The sequence below is a fragment of the Caenorhabditis remanei genome, chromosome I, assembly GCF_010183535.1.
Source record: "Caenorhabditis remanei strain PX506 chromosome I, whole genome shotgun sequence".
Lineage (NCBI taxonomy): Eukaryota > Metazoa > Nematoda > Chromadorea > Rhabditida > Rhabditidae > Caenorhabditis > Caenorhabditis remanei.
Window position 1 is genome coordinate 4827639 of NC_071328.1, and position 16431 is coordinate 4844069.

At 40.0% G+C, this 16431-nt stretch overlaps 5 protein-coding genes across 5 annotated transcripts; 2 read left to right on the forward strand and 3 right to left on the reverse strand.

The window, feature by feature from the left end:
• Positions 1–378: 378 nt before the first annotated feature.
• GCK72_000790 (uncharacterized protein) lies at positions 379–3396 on the reverse strand (the record flags this gene model as incomplete). Its single annotated transcript, XM_003109151.2, has 5 exons — positions 379–685; positions 1104–1317; positions 1365–2733; positions 2784–3274; positions 3324–3396. The coding sequence occupies 5 exons, from the start codon at positions 3394–3396 to the stop codon at positions 379–381; spliced, it is 2454 nt and encodes an 817-aa protein (XP_003109199.1).
• Positions 3397–3748: 352 nt separating this feature from the next.
• GCK72_000791 (uncharacterized protein) lies at positions 3749–4243 on the reverse strand (the record flags this gene model as incomplete). Its single annotated transcript, XM_053722681.1, has 3 exons — positions 3749–3886; positions 3936–4083; positions 4137–4243. The coding sequence occupies 3 exons, from the start codon at positions 4241–4243 to the stop codon at positions 3749–3751; spliced, it is 393 nt and encodes a 130-aa protein (XP_053591326.1).
• A 399-nt stretch (positions 4244–4642) lies between these two features.
• Positions 4643–6342, forward strand: GCK72_000792 (uncharacterized protein; the record flags this gene model as incomplete). The annotated part of the gene is made up of 4 exons (XM_053722682.1): positions 4643–4737; positions 4788–5006; positions 5578–6156; positions 6207–6342. 4 exons carry the CDS (start codon positions 4643–4645, stop codon positions 6340–6342), a joined length of 1029 nt encoding a protein of 342 aa, XP_053591327.1.
• Positions 6343–7667: 1325 nt separating this feature from the next.
• Positions 7668–9352, reverse strand: GCK72_000793 (uncharacterized protein; the record flags this gene model as incomplete). The annotated part of the gene is made up of 4 exons (XM_003109404.2): positions 7668–7803; positions 7854–8432; positions 9016–9234; positions 9279–9352. 4 exons carry the CDS (start codon positions 9350–9352, stop codon positions 7668–7670), a joined length of 1008 nt encoding a protein of 335 aa, XP_003109452.2.
• A 6746-nt stretch (positions 9353–16098) lies between these two features.
• On the forward strand, positions 16099–16386 carry GCK72_000794 (uncharacterized protein; the record flags this gene model as incomplete). The annotated part of the gene is made up of 1 exon (XM_053722683.1): positions 16099–16386. The coding sequence occupies one exon, from the start codon at positions 16099–16101 to the stop codon at positions 16384–16386; it is 288 nt and encodes a 95-aa protein (XP_053591328.1).
• Between the last annotated feature and the right edge of the window lie 45 nt (positions 16387–16431).

Here is a 16431-nt window from a genome sequence, read left to right on the forward strand (position 1 = left end):
AACAAGTTTGCATCCAATTTTCCCGCATTAAGGTAAGTTCACTTGATTGTTTTACCTTTTTGGCTCATCTTCACCTCGATTTCTCGTACCCTTTCATATGTCCCCTACACAGCTATGTTGAAAACTTTACTGATTCGTTTTTATTGCTCTTGATTCATTGGTCTTTTGTGCTCAATGAAGTTTCCGACTATTTTTATTTTGCGAGTTTATAATTATCATTGATATAGAAAAAGGTAACAGTAGTTTGAACAATCAAAAAATTCATTTCATTTGACAAAACCAACGTAAATAAATTCAAAAATCAATCGAGTATTATGAGATCCAATGATAAGAGCAATGATGTGAAACGGGGTTAAAAGTAAAAAGTGATTAGGATATTTATGCGTCGACAGCTTGGAATCGAACGCGTTCACCGGATCGAGCGATCGTCTCTTTCTTGGCCAATTCATTGAGTGCCTCATCGAAAACTTCTTTTGTACATGTCTTATCAGCCGCTTTGAGTGTTTGGAACAACGCTTTCGACGTCACGAATCCTTTCGCCGTCTTCAGCTGCTTCAGAATGACCTCGCACATTGCTTCGACGGCCTTTCTTCCAGAAGAACTCATTCCAGACGCGAGAATCGCAACGTCGACACGTCCTGTGGCTGGGTCAATGGCCGATTGTTTGAGAGCTTCGCGCCACAATCTAGAAGAAAATAGACGATGATGACTGGGATTCAGGAGAGACATACTTGTCAACGGGCCGAAACGGGCCGGCTCGTAACTCGCGTCAAACTCAATATTATAAGCTGAAAAATATACCAAAATGTAGATCTCAACGAGTTCTATGTCTATGATATAATACGGGCCGGATGGCTATTCGTTATTGTGCCGTGGGCCGGGCTTTTTTGGCCATTTTCGCGTTTTTTGGCACTTTTTCCCGGCCCGCGGCACATTAACGAATAGCCATCCGGCCCGTAGTAGGCCACGGAGATAGAACTCGTCGAGATCTACATTTTGGTATATTTTTCAGCTCATAATATTCATTTTGACGCGAGTTACGAGCCGGCCCGTGTCGGTCCGTTTCGGCCCGTTGACAAGTATGAGGAGAGGGGATAACTTACGTGAAAGCCTTTTCAACATCATCAACAGACACTTCTTCGGACAGACGAATCTTGGCGTGAGCCTCCGAAAGACGAATCAAAGACTCGAGTTGTCTTGGGTAAGCAGTGATTTGTCCGTGTTGAGCGCCAGCTTTTCTCATGAACAAATACTTTTCGATAATGAATTGAGAAGCGTCCTCGCCAAGTTTCGGGTGGACGTTTGCTTTGGCGTAGGCTGAAAAACGATAAATGGTTAGAGGAAACAACGAGATAGGTGTTTACCAATGTAATCTCTGAGCAAATTCATATCGAGTTCTTCCGTCTTCTTTTGCTCTGTGCCGTTCTCAAAGTACAACGAGACCAAGTGATTTCCGAGTCTTCTGTCTTGCATCTCGTCTTGTTGATCGACAATGAGGAAGATCAAATCGAAACGAGAGAGGAGAGTGTGTGGCAGTTGAATGTTCTCGACAATAGTCTTGTTTTGATTCCATTTCGAGTCAACTGGATTCGCGGCGGCGAGAATCGAGGCGCGAGCGTTCAACTGGCAAATGATACCGGCTTTAGCGATGGAGAGTGTCTGCTGCTCCATGACTTCGTGAAGAACACTACGAGCACTGTCATTCATCTTGTCAAACTCATCAATACAGCACACACCATTGTCAGCAAGAACGAGAGCTCCTGTCTGCAGAACGAGTTGTTTCGTGTCAGCGTCACGACTGACAGAAGCGGTGAGACCGACAGCGGATGATCCTTTTCCAGAAGTGTACTGACTGCGTGGCAGAAGACGATACACGTATTGAAGCATTTGAGACTTCGATGTTCCTGGATCTCCGCAAAGAAGAATATTGATTTCTGAGCGGAGTTTCGTCTTATTCGTAGTCTCATCATCCTTGCGAGTTCCTCCGAACAAGAGACACAGCAATCCTTTCTTCACATCGTCATGCTCATAGATCGATGGAGCAATAGCTTGAGCGAGAGCATCCATGATATCCGGGCGCTTTGACAACTCGATAATCTGCTGGATACGTTCTTCTGAAAGTGTCTCTCCGTTGTCTTGATGCAATCGAGCAGTGTCCATTTTGCGGAAGTGAAGAGCATCAATCGATGTTCGGTACACTGATGCAAGAGCTCTTTGCTTCGGGTTGACCTTCATTCCAACTGCACGGAAGATTCCGGTGACAGTGATACGATCTCCGGGCTGCACCGACTCCACCAACGATCCATGTGCATATACCGAGACAGTGTGTGGAGTCTCTCCAGAAGGCATGTCATCTGGTGACTCTTGCAGTTTGATGACTTGCTTATCAAGGAAAATGGATCGATTGTGAACGAGTTGGAAGCAGTGGGTGTTCGAGCAGTTTGTGCACACAACTGGCTCCTCGATACGTCCTTTGTCGACTTCACTCTCGATTCCAAACGCACAAACGCTGCATTGGAAGAATCCGCTTCGCATCTCGGGAATCAGAGCAGAAGTCCGCGTTACCATTCCAGAGATAGTGATCAACTGGTCCACATCATTCGGGTTCAATCCACGCATGTTACGCGTCTTCTCGGCGTTAAACGGACGAAGTTCAATGGATTGGGAGAGGGTTCGGTTGAATCGCTCAGCGAAGACCTCGTTCACAACAATATCGAGGTATGGGATCACGTCCTGAAAAATAAGAATGATTATGTGGTAATGGGGTATCAGGGGAATCTTACCGCTGGATAGGCGATGACTTTGCGGTAGAGAGCATCTGAGAACGATTGAAGATGAGCGAGATTCAAGTTGATGTGTGTAACTTCCGCGTTATTGCATTCCAGAAGACGTTCCATGTAATAAGGCTGGCTCATGTCGATTGGATGAAGATTCTCGTCGTTTCCAGTCATCATATTCTCGTCTTCATCCAAATGACTGATCTTGAAGACAGTCAGGAAGTCGCGGAATGCTCTCTGAACATCAGCGACACAGATACGTGTTCCCCAGACGTAGAGTCTCGGCTGTCCGTCATCTGCAGCCAAATCGTCGTCCATTCCTTGAATCTGGACGGTACGATGATCAACAGCGGCGATTCCGAGATCTCCGCGTGGTCCTCCTCGTCGTAGTGTCGACGCTGACGACATTTGTGAAACGGAGCCCATCTCTGAGCCATACTGAAGAACCGATGCGGAGGAACCGGATCTTGGAGACATCACCTGCTCGGATCTTGAGCCTGCAAGAATAAATTTAAAATTTCGGATAATGGGAAAAGGTGTTTATACCTTGAGAGGATGGTTCTGCGAACACATCTGCCGACTCGGATTGCGGCTCACGTGGAACATTGGCTCGCGACATTCCCACTGGAAAATTAAGTTTAGATAGATAATTTCAAGGGTAGCAAAGAAGAAAAGACGGGTCATGGTAAGACAGTAATGAAATCTTGAAGAAGCCGATGATTTTAGAGGGGACCGTGAACCCAAAAAGAAAAAATAAACAATAAAGTGTGAATTCTGATACGAAAGTGCGGTAAAACAGCGCGCGTCATTTGAATTCGAACATTTCGCGCGCCGACACACCTCGTGTACACTATTGCGTACATTGCGGACTTGGCACTGCGCCATTATTGCAAACCGTATGGAAATAGTAGAAAAATGAATTTATTTACAGAAAAAAGTTGAATTAAATCTAGAAAAAAAATAATTAAATTTTACAAAAACTCGGGAATATTCAATTGAAGACTGGGAAATTTATCGGGCAGCAATTGGGACGCCTCTAACAAGTCCGCCACCGAATCCTCGAGTCTTGTCACATTCGTATGCACTACATTGAGTTTTGCAGCGACATTCTGAATAATTGAAGTTGATTTTCAGAGTTTTTCCGTTTCAAAAAGTTACCTGCATTGAAGTAAAACAATCTGCAGCCGATTCGGTCACTTTTTGCATAGTTTTCTCTTGATTTACAGATCGTTTTTGACATACATTAATAGTTTCGATTGCCGCTTGTGTCCACTGCTTTTCCAGCTTCTTGTCAACCAGAGAAGGTCTGAAATTCAGATAAAATCGATTATTTTTACATAGGAATGAGCTAAAACTCACTGTTTTCGTGGTGTTTCCGTTCGATTTGTCACTTTCTCCACTTTCTCACAAACTTCTTCCTCGTCGTCAGTTTCCGGCGCTTCTCCATCGAATGCCATCGACGACATTGTTCTGAAAAAAATTCTGAGTTTATGAAAAAAAAGATTTTAAAAGATGAAAACAAAAATAAGAAAAGAGCTATTATCAAAATAAAAAAGTTCCGACATTTTTTCTTACGACAAAATGCAGACTCAGTACAAAATTACTACTGTGTCTGCATTCTGACGTGAAAAAAAATGTCGGAACTTTTTTATTTCGACAATAGTGTTTCTTATCGAATTTTGTTAGTTGAATGTCGGAAAACAAAGAGAAAAACACAATGAGACGCAGGTTTCGGAAAAAATTTCGGTAGAGCGCGGGTACCAGAATGAGATACGAAATCGATAGATTCCCAGAAGGTATAGTCATCGATCGATGACTCGACGGGACCCGTCTCTCTCTCATTCTCCTTCCAAAACCCAACCAGAATGCCTTTTCCTATTCTCAAGCTCCCTTTTCTACCAATCCAACTAGTGTTACAGATTTTGGATAATCTCACACAGAACTTGGATTCTCTCGCTCTGTAAGTCAAAATTCATAATTTTCAACACTATTATTGTATTTTCACTTCAGTTTCGAATTCTCCACATGCTCCCGGAAATGCCGTCGAGTAGTCAGTTGTATAAGGCACAAGTATACAGGTATAAAAATACTCTGGAATGGTGATGAGGGTTATGCAACGATAAAATTGGAAACGAGTTACGGTACAAGCTATTCGTGGAAGATCGCCGAAATTTGTGCTGGCGAATTGTATGAAAGAAGAAAAATTGGAAACATGACGATTATGATTAGGTTAGTCTGAAAGGAAGTTCTGGAATGGAGCCGATAGAATACTGTAGAGAGCATCGTGCCAATTTTCATATTTCCGATTTCTGAAGGGAGTTCTTCTTGTGATTGCAGAGATACAGTACCGGTCAAATGGTTAAGAACTTTGGCCGTTTTGTGAAATTTTCAAACTTTGAGAGCGTGAAATGGCAATTCTGATTATCGCATCAAGTAGGATTATACAGATTAAAAGTAGATCTCTATTTTTGTAGTTGACAATTTTTTGTATGGGCACTCCCCAGAGAGTTATAGTCATTTTAAGATGCAAACTCAAAAATCACACTATTTTGGACTGAAATTGGTCGATTTAGGGAAAAATTATTTTGTCGATCTGTAACTGGCTAGGAAGTGTTCGTACAAAAAAATTGTCAACTACAAAAATGAAGCTCTTTTTTTGATCTGTATGATTCATTAAAAACCTACTAGGTGTGAAACTCAGAATTATCATGACATACTCTCAAAGTTGGACAATTTCAACTAAAATCAGCCAAAGTCCATAACCTGCACAGTATGTCAATTTGAAGTTGTATGTTTTCAGAAGACAATATAATCAAATGTACACTGGAGGAGGACCGTTGATTGAAAAGTTGAAAGAAATGTACAAATACCTGATAGATCTCTTCCACATTCCCATTTTAAATTTTTTCGGCTATTACGGAGCAGGAATTCAAATTCCAGTTTTCCCAGCGAATTTAGAGATTAAAAAATGTGACGAAGTGGTGGTAATGAGCCATGAACCAATTGATGATGATCAGATGAAATACATTCTTGGAGAGATGATTACGAAAAAATTGAATTTGCACCTTCCAAATTATTCGAATTTTCCTTGGGAATCCACTAGATTCTCAATGGATTGTCTGAATTTACAATTAGATTCTAAATGGGTGTCTCGTGAGATGTTTTTATCTTTAAAATATCCCAAAATCTATATGAAAGGATTTACTAGTTTAACTTCAAAAGATGTTCGAGATTTCATCAATCAATGGTTTAATTCGAATGATACACGCCTTGAAACCCTGTTGGTTGATTTGAAATTTGATGAGGAACCGGAACCAATCGATTTGAGCGAGTTCAACCCAAAACCATGGGATCCAATACTCAGAGGTCAATATTATGAGTGAGTTTAAAACCAATTGAAACACATTCAATCATTTGATTTATTTTCAGTAAAAATCGGGCTGGAAAACTATTCGGTGGCATGGATATAATTCGGAAAGATGGTCGCTTTGCCACATTTAGACAGTCATCAAGATCGATTGATTTCTTCGTATGGAAGAATACACTTCAAGTGGAGAACAACTGAAATTTTCAGTTTTACATTAAATCTAATAAACCATCTAATAATCACCACAAATTTATATCCGAAATGTTTCTTTCATATGCATGTGACCTTTACTTTCTGATTGTGAATCATATAAATGCTTTTTTTTCTTTTACTTTTGCGAATCACATTGATATACATATTCTGTTGTTTACTGGACAAAAACGTACGAATCTTTACAAAAGAGTGATTCAGAAAACGAGTCCCCTGTGCACCATTTCACAAAAATTTGGCTCGCAGAAATGTTGGAAATTGGCGCGGTGGCAAAACTTACCGTAGCCTTAACGGCAGAGCTTTTCAGTAGAGCTCATCATATAGGCGACCTGTGCTGAAACCAATCCAATAAATTTCATCTTCTTAAAAAAAGTGATTTCCGAATTTTAATTTTTATGTTAACCGTTATCTATTTGCTCAGGGCAGTTCTTACAACTGCGCTCCACCGAAATGCCCTTGAAAAATATCTCTTTTTCTGAGTCTCTTCCTCAGGGCATACATCGATTAGAGAGCAATCCCTCCAGTCATTTACCCCTTCGCGATGACTTTTAAATGACCTCTTCTAAAAAAGATTTAAAAATGGAGATAAAAACTTGGTCTATCACATACCCCCAAATTTGAACGGTGCGACAGTACCTCAAATTGAATGCCGTTTAAATTCCTGCATTTTCCATATTTAGTTCAAGAGAAAATCTTCAAAGAGATGGCTTACCAGAACTATTTCTGATGTCTGTGCTCTCAACAAGAACCAAAAAAGCAATACAACGTGTTCGATTCAACATTGAGAAGCTACACAGGGTCATAGAATGTCCATATGAAGCAACTGCACTCCAAAAAAATTAGCGCGAAATTCAAAAAATTTATCCAAAAAAAAAGGTTTTTTTGTATTAAAATTTGTATTTTTCTCTTTTTTAGTGAATTCGATATTTTTTGTGCGAAGTTTTCTCGAAAATAGCGAGAAAAATGGAAAAAAAAGTCAACTTCATTCGAAAAATTTCACTCCCTATCGTTCGTCTTACTGTGCCACGTTAAAAGTCCCGCATGTGGGCGGCATTCTGCTGATCGGCGACTCAATTGGCAATCTGCCAAGTCGTGTGCAAACGCGCTTCGCTGAGCTTCCGGTTTCGCGGGAAAATTATTTGAATTCATATGGACAAAATTTGACCCTGTGTAAGCTACATTATGCGTTTGAAAGAATTTATATGATTCACAATCAGAAAGTAAAGGTCACATGCATATGAAAGAAACATTTCGGATATAAATTTGTGGTGATTATTAGATGGTTTATTAGATTTAATGTAAAACTGAAAATTTCAGTTGTTCTCCACTTGAAGTGTATTCTTCCATACGAAGAAATCAATCGATCTTGATGACTGTCTAAATGTGGCAAAGCGACCATCTTTCCGAATTATATCCATGCCACCGAATAGTTTTCCAGCCCGATTTTTACTGAAAATAAATCAAATGATTGAATGTGTTTCAATTGGTTTTAAACTCACTCATAATATTGACCTCTGAGTATTGGATCCCATGGTTTTGGGTTGAACTCGCTCAAATCGATTGGTTCCGGTTCCTCATCAAATTTCAAATCAACCAACAGGGTTTCAAGGCGTGTATCATTCGAATTAAACCATTGATTGATGAAATCTCGAACATCTTTTGAAGTTAAACTAGTAAATCCTTTCATATAGATTTTGGGATATTTTAAAGATAAAAACATCTCACGAGACACCCATTTAGAATCTAATTGTAAATTCAGACAATCCATTGAGAATCTAGTGGATTCCCAAGGAAAATTCGAATAATTTGGAAGGTGCAAATTCAATTTTTTCGTAATCATCTCTCCAAGAATGTATTTCATCTGATCATCATCAATTGGTTCATGGCTCATTACCACCACTTCGTCACATTTTTTAATCTCTAAATTCGCTGGGAAAACTGGAATTTGAATTCCTGCTCCGTAATAGCCGAAAAAATTTAAAATGGGAATGTGGAAGAGATCTATCAGGTATTTGTACATTTCTTTCAACTTTTCAATCAACGGTCCTCCTCCAGTGTACATTTGATTATATTGTCTTCTGAAAACATACAACTTCAAATTGACATACTGTGCAGGTTATGGACTTTGGCTGATTTTAGTTGAAATTGTCCAACTTTGAGAGTATGTCATGATAATTCTGAGTTTCACACCTAGTAGGTTTTTAATGAATCATACAGATCAAAAAAAGAGCTTCATTTTTGTAGTTGACAACTTCTTTGTACAGGCACTCCCTAGCAAGTTACGGATCGACAAAATAATTGTTCCCTAAATCGACCAATTTCAGTCCTAAATAGTGTGATTTTTGAGTTGTCGTCTTAAAATGACTATAACTCTCTGGGGAGTGCCCATACAAAAAAATTGTCAACTACAAAAATAGAGATCTACTTTTAATCGGTATGATCCATTAAAAATCTACTTGGTGGGACAATCAGAATTGCCATTTCACGCTTTCAAAGTTTGGAAATTTCAACAAAACGGCCAAAGTCCATAGCCTTTTGACCGGTACTGTATCTGTGCAATCACAAGAAGAACTCCCTTCAGAACTCGGAAATATGAAAATTGGCACGATGCTCTCTACAGTATTCTATCGGCTCCATTCCAGAACTTCCTTTCAGACTAACCTAATCATAATCGTCATGTTTCCAATTTTTCTTCTTTCATACAATTCGCCAGCACAAATTTCTGCGATCTTCCACGAATAGCTTGTACCGTAACTCGTTTCCAATTTTATCAATGCATAACTCTCAGCACCATTCCAGCCTATTTTTATACCTGTATACTTGTGCCGTATACAACTGACTACACGACGGCATTTCCGGGAGCATGTGGAGAAGTCGAAACTGAAGTAAACATGCAATGTTTGAATTTAAGAATTTTGACTTACAGAGTGAGAGTATCCAAGTTCTGTAACACTTGTTGGATTGGTAGAAAAGGGAGCTTGAGAATAGGAAGAGGCATTTTGGTTGGGTTTTGGGAGGAGAATGAGAGAGACGGGACTAAGAGAGGGTCACGTCGAGTCATCGATCGATGACTATACCTTCTGGGAATCTATCGATTTCGTATCTCATTCTGGTACCCGCGCTCTACCGAAATTTTTTTCGAAACCTGCGTCTCATTGTGTTTTTCTCTTTGTTTTCCGACATTCAACTAACAAAATTCAATAAGAAACACTAGCTCTTCTCTTATTTTTGTTTTGCTGTTTGCTCTTCATTTTTCATCTTTTGAATTCAATTTTTCCATTAATACAGAATTTTTTTCGGAACAATGTCGTCGATGGCATTCGATGGAGAAGCGCCGGAAACTGACGACGAGGAAGAAGTTTGTGAGAAAGTGGAGAAAGTGACAAATCGAACGGAAACACCACGAAAACAGTGAGTTTTAGCTGATTCCTCTGGAAAAATAATCAATTTTTTGTGAATTTCAGACCTTCTCTGGTTGACAAGAAGCTGGAAAAGCAGTGGACACAAGCTCGTTCATTTATTTATTTATTTTAATTCGATATGAAGGGCAAGGAGCCACTGATACAACCGAAGTGGATTCAAAAAGATAAATAAATATTTGATGGGCCGATTCTGGAGGACGCAAAATTAGGTGGTAAAAAACTATTTTTCCCTTTGGAAGTAGTAAAAAAGAGAAAAATAGTTTTGCCCTTTTTTTGCTACCTCGTGAATAGGCCAAAAACGAGAGAGGGAGGGGGGGAGACAAGTAGAAACATTAATAGTTGAGGGGAGAAAGAGTTAGATACTTAGACAAATCAACATGTTTCAAGTTAGTTTTAAACGAACGGGAGGAAGATTTAACCGGGAAAGAAGAAACGGGTAGAGAATTCCAACAGTTTAAAGTACGGTTGGACAAGAACTGGGAGCTGGATTTGTTACTATTTTTGATATTACAACGCAAATAAAATGGGTGTCTTCTTAGAGATTTAACAGATGGAATAAATGTAAATAAGGCATTTGCACAATAGATCTCTCTGCTGATAATTGATTTATATATAAATACCAAATCGAAAACTAATCTTCTGAGCTCCAGAGAGTCCAGTCCACATATATCCAGAGCGTTGAAATAGGATGTATATTCTATTCCAAATTTTTTGAAAATTCGATGAACAAATGACTTCTGAATGGATTCAATCTTCCGAATGTGAAGTTTGAGATAGGGCGAGAAAATGGTACATCCATACTCCAAGATAGGTCGAATATATATAATATAACATCTAATAAACACTTCCATAGTCGAATTCTTGAGAATGTTGAAAAGCATATTCACTCTGAATTGAGATCTCCTTAGAATAATGTTGACATGATGTGTGAAAGAAAGGTCGTCCGAAAAGAATATTCCCAGATCTCGAATATGCCTTACAAAAGGGAGTTTCAAACCCGAAATATGGAAATCCGGGGAAGATTTGCTTTTAAGGTTGCGTGTCGAGTGTCTGAACGCAATAACTTCACATTTGTTTGGTGCGACTGTCATTTGCCACTGGGAGCACCAATCGGATATAATAGCTAAATCATTCTGCAATAAATTGGCATGCGGAGAGAAGAGTTTTAGATCATCCGCGAACATTAATATATTGGATTCCACGTTGTCACTAATATCGTTGATGTATAGGAGGAAGAGAAGAGGACCAAGGACAGAGCCTTGTGGCACTCCACTAATAACATCCATAGGTTTCGAGTAAATTCCATTTAGAGAAATTACCTGATTACGATTAGTCAGAAACGTGGATAACCAACGAAGAAGGTTTCCTTGAACACCATATCCTTCGAGTTTGGTCAATAATTTGTTGTGCGGTACTTTGTCAAACGCTTTACTGAAGTCTATATAGATGGCAAAGTTGGCTTTGTGCCTTTCCAGATCTTGTAATAGAGAGCCTTGATAATGAATAAGTTGAGATTCGCAACTTCGGTAAGCGCGAAAACCGTATTGACTCCCATTCAATAGGCCGTTGACATTCAGGTGTTGGACCAAAACTCTTCTAAGAATGGTTTCCATAGTTTTACAGACACTGGACGTAAGTGCAATTGGCCTGTAGTTGTTACAGTCTGATCTAAGACCTTTTTTGTGCAACGGTACAACAATGGCTTTTTTCCAGATATGAGGTATGTTGCCAGTTGACAGTGATTTGTTGTAAATTAGAGTGAGTGGGAACGCGATGGCGGTGGCAACTCTCTTCAGAAATATAGCAGGAATCTGGTCCGGAGTTCGATTATGTCTGGGCTTGAGCTTTGCCAACACGGCTTCCACTATATACGGTTCGAATTCGTAGCCATCGATAATAGAGTTGGACCTTGGTTTGAAGAATGGAACATTGCCATCGTCATGTGTAAACACTTCCGAAAACCTGTCAGCAAACAGCTCCGCTTTGGTTATGTCATCACAGATAATTTCGCCATTGTTCTTGATGATACCGACCTCATGAAACGGTTTCATGTGGTCTTTCATAAATCTGAAGAAGGTTTTAGATGAACCAGTAGTAAGCTTTTTCTCGAGTTCCGATGTATCATAATCAGTGAGGGATTTTTTCAATAACGCACTAATGGCCTTGTAACGTTCAGTGTTACCCTCATTCCTCCATATATATAGCTTCAACTTTTGTAACCGTCTAACTTCAGCAGGATACTTCTTCAGTAAGAAATTTCGGGTGACAGTAGGTACATAAGTATTGATAAGATTAGTGGCGATCTCAAGTAATTGACTGTACATCTCCTCGACCGATAGTTCCCGAAATATAGAGTTCCAGTTCGTATTGCTCAATACAAAATTGATACTATCATAATCCGCTTTCCGGAAATTAAGCAAGGTTTTATGATTGGGTAGTTTCTTTAGCGATAAATTCAGGGTTGCTCTTATCAACTTGTGATCGCTGAATAATTCCCCTACCACCACTTCACGTACACTCGGAGTATTTGTCAGCAATAAGTCAAGTATATGGTCTGGATTAAGGCGGGTGGGAGAGTGGACGTGTTGACATAATCCATTCCGAAGTACAAAGCTTAAAAACTCATTACACTTGCTGTCCGAAGCCGTCATACTCGACCAATCTATGTGTGGCATATTAAAGTCACCAGTAATAATAGTCTGTTTGTGGGTAGACAATAAGAACTCCAGCGCTTCAATGATTGGACCGATATCAGAACTATGATTGGCGTGATAACATGATATAATACGGGTTGACTTCCCATTGATAAATACATCCACAGCAATAATTTCGACAGCACTTAAGGCTTCTGGAATAGTAATAAGAGAGCATCTCACAGATTTTGATATAAGTAGGGCCACGCCACCACCATGTCGTGTTCTATCCTTGCGGAAAACGGTGAACATGTTGTCAAGGGACAAAATAGCATCGGGAAAGGTATCGTTCAGTTTGGTTTCAGTGAGTGCAATGACGTCAAATGAATAGAAAGAAGCAAGATAATTCAGATAGGATATTTTATTGGAGATAGCGAAGCAGTTGGCATAAGCTAATGAGCAGGGCTTGCCTTTTGCTCTCTGATTTCCCAAGCCCATGGCACCTGATCTTTTTTGTAGGTTATCTTGACAACTTCCAGATTTCGAACGGTGTAAATTCTTTGCTTTTCCTGATTGTTTAGTTCGATGGCTTCCTTCCAAGCATTCCGATACTTGATCAATTCCGGCTTTGACAGATCCGGTCGAATGGAGGCATTTTTGCAGAATGTTACCTCCGCCTTGCGTTTTTCGAAGGTTGCCAGGACCTTGTTTGCGTCCGCCGCCGAGCTCCATGACAGCTTTAAAAGCGGAGGCCCTGTTTTTTGGGCCAGACGAAAAACCGAAGATGCAGAGGTGACATTGCAAGCTTCAGTCAGTGCTGAACACGTGTCCATATCGGTATTCGGGTCATTCAATAATTTGGAGTTTTTGATAATAACAGAATGCTTGCGTTCCTCCAAGGAGTTTGCCAATTGAGCCGCCTTAATGAGAGCCACTTGAGTGGCTGGAGCTTGAATAGATTTAGCCAGAATACTGGCATACGATTTCTCATCAACCTTGTTGATGGTAGAGGGTGACTGGACTTTCTCAACAAGGTTGTCCATAATATTCTCCAACTTGACAATTTTATCATTCAACACTTTGTTCTGCGAGAGCAGCGACAAATTCTGTTTGTGGATCTCGGTTAGCGCGCTCGCCATACACTTGATCACTACGAGGAGTTCACTGGGTGAATCCGGGTTCTTCGACTTGAGGTCCAAAAGGATAGACGGGTCAAACAGACCGTTATCCAACGTAAAAACAGCAGAGTCATCCATATTGGCAGAGAAAGATACGGACTTAGACCGCTTGCGATCGATTTCCGGAGATGGACGGCTTCCTCTTTTAAGAGGACGATCGATATTCTTACCTTCCGTTACCATAGGTTTAAAAACCATAAAATAAATTCAGAGTACAGAATAGTATATAGTATAGGATAAATTAGATAGTAGAAGTTATAGTTGAATAGAATATAGTAAATTCACAGAATAGATAACGGGAAAAATCAATACCGGAGGGGGGAGACTAGGCGACCTCACTCTATCGAGGCAGGAGGACACTGTCAGCTTCACCTGCATTTGGGTGCAACAGGTTCCTTCCTATTCTTGTAGGTCAAATCTGAAACTTTATGTTTTTGTAATAAGTAGGTCAAATCTAGATCAAGACTCGTTCTAGAAATTGTCAATTTTGCCAGATGCCCAATACGATAATTGTAATCTGTCGATACGTAAAGACTTCTCCCAGTATGGACGAGTATCCCGATTTGAAAAAGAGAGACACTTGCTTGGTGTAGATTGGCGATTTGGAAGTGAGGACTAACTAGGGAATGTTCCAGACGTAACTTGGCCTTTCAAATTGGCTCATATCCTATAAGGTACTTGCGAACACGCTGATTCCGAATATGTAATCCAATTTTGCTGAACGCTTCACTGAACTGAGATATATGCATTTTAAGGCATTTCTAATGCAAAAATCGCATTTTTCAAGAAGCTGAAAATCAATTTTAGACTCAATTTTTCTAATTTTTTTTGTGTAATACGTGTAAATTGAGGTTGAAAGCGCATTAGAAACGTTTTCTAGTAAAAACAGTTTTCAGGAAAAGTTTAATCACGACGGTGCAAATGCCAAAAATGAAATTGATACAATTATTTTCCTGAAAACTGTTTTTACTAGAAAAAGTGGTGAAATTCAACTATCGTCCCCCCCTCCCCCTAATTCAAAAATGACCCCCCAAAAGTTGTCCTGGAAAAGCCTCCCACCGGTGAACTTTGAGAAAAGAGCTTGTTAAACGTTGGCCCCCCACTGTTACTATCTCCACATTGAAAGTTGATTAAAGGAGAGCCCCCTCTCCCCATTCAATATGAGCCCCCCGTTCAAGATCGGCCCCTCATCCCAAAGCGGATTCAAGCACAGCCCCCCATTCTGTCGTAATATAAAATGCCAGTGGATTAAAGAAGAGCCCCCCCCCCATTTTTGCGTAATTTCAAGTGCATTGCAGATTATAGTGTGCGGACTTCAAAAACAAGTGTTTTCTCATTAATTTTTTTCCCATTTTTCATTGTTTTTCACTGATTTCAGTGAATGTTTTCCTTTTCTTTTTGAAAATTAACTCAATATTGGGATTTTGGAGGGGATTGCGCTGCAAAGTCCCAGTTTTTGACAAATGAGGGCCAATATTGAATGGTGGGGGCTTGTTTTTTAATGGTGGGGTTCCATGTTTAAATGAATCAATTTTATGGTGGGGGGCCTATTTTGTGGGGGCCGATTATGGAATCGTGGGGGGCTCATCTTTCACCAAGAGTTGGTTGTTCAGGAGAGGGGGGGGGCTCTTTTTTAAGTATGCCGGGTAATTGAAATAGAGCCCCCCCCCATTTCTACAGGTGGGGGACGAATGTTTAACAGAGGGATTCAAGAGTTACCCCCCACTCGAAGCGAGAACCCCCCACCGAATTTGTACTGGTGGGGGGCTTTGCAAGGGTTGCTATCAACGTGGGGGGCTCAACTGAATGGGGGGCTCTCCTTGAATTACGCCGAAAAAGTTTCTAATGTGCTTTTTCAACCTCAATTTACACGTATTACACAAAAAAATTAGAAAAATTGAGTCTAAAATTGATTTTCAGCTTCTTGAAAAATGCGATTTTTGCATTAGAAATGCCTTAAAATGCATATATCTCAGTTCAGTGAAGCGTTCAGCAAAATTTACATATTCGGAATCAGCGTGTTCGCAAGTACCTTATAGGATATGAGCCAATTTGAAAGGCCAAGTTACGTCTGGAACATTCCCTAGTAAGTGAGTATATTTTAAAAAAGTTTATATTGGATGGGTAGATCAAAATCTGAGCTTCATTTTTCTAGTTGACAACTTTTTGAAAGCTCTGTAGGCTTTTGAGATACGAGGCTTTGAAGTTAGGCGACTGACAGTAAAAGAGGTGAGGGAGAGAGAGAGAGAGAGAGAGAGAGAGAGAGAGACGCACAGAGGCTTGACGCCCTGTTCTATTTGCACGCTCTCTCGTCTCTAAACTCCGAAGGGGTCTAATAGCTCTCTGAAAAAATCAAAGCATATGTGAAGTTCAGAAGCCCATTATTGTGCCTGTTCTGACAAAATTGACAATTTCTAGAACGAGTCTTGATCTAGATGTGACCTACTTATTACAAAAACATAACATTTCAGATTTGACCTACAAGAATGGGAAGGAACCTGTTGCACCCAAATGCAGGTGAACTATCTGGATGAAGAGCACCAACGTGCGTTTCAAAATCACATCAACCTTCTATTCGGATACTCGAAACCAAATAAAATATATGTGGATCTCGAAAGACTTCCAGAAATCAGTAATATATCTGACACACTTGTCAATGGGGATACTGTAGAAATCAGGGATCTGAAGGAATATTTTGAAAAGTGTCCGAATCAAAATAGTACCCGAGTGAAGCCAAAGATAACCGGAGATCTTCAGGAAATGACGTCATCATTCGGAGTCGAGAGCATTTTTTTTTGATGATTCGAATGAATTCTCAGCACTCATTCTTCAAAAGTTCGCTGG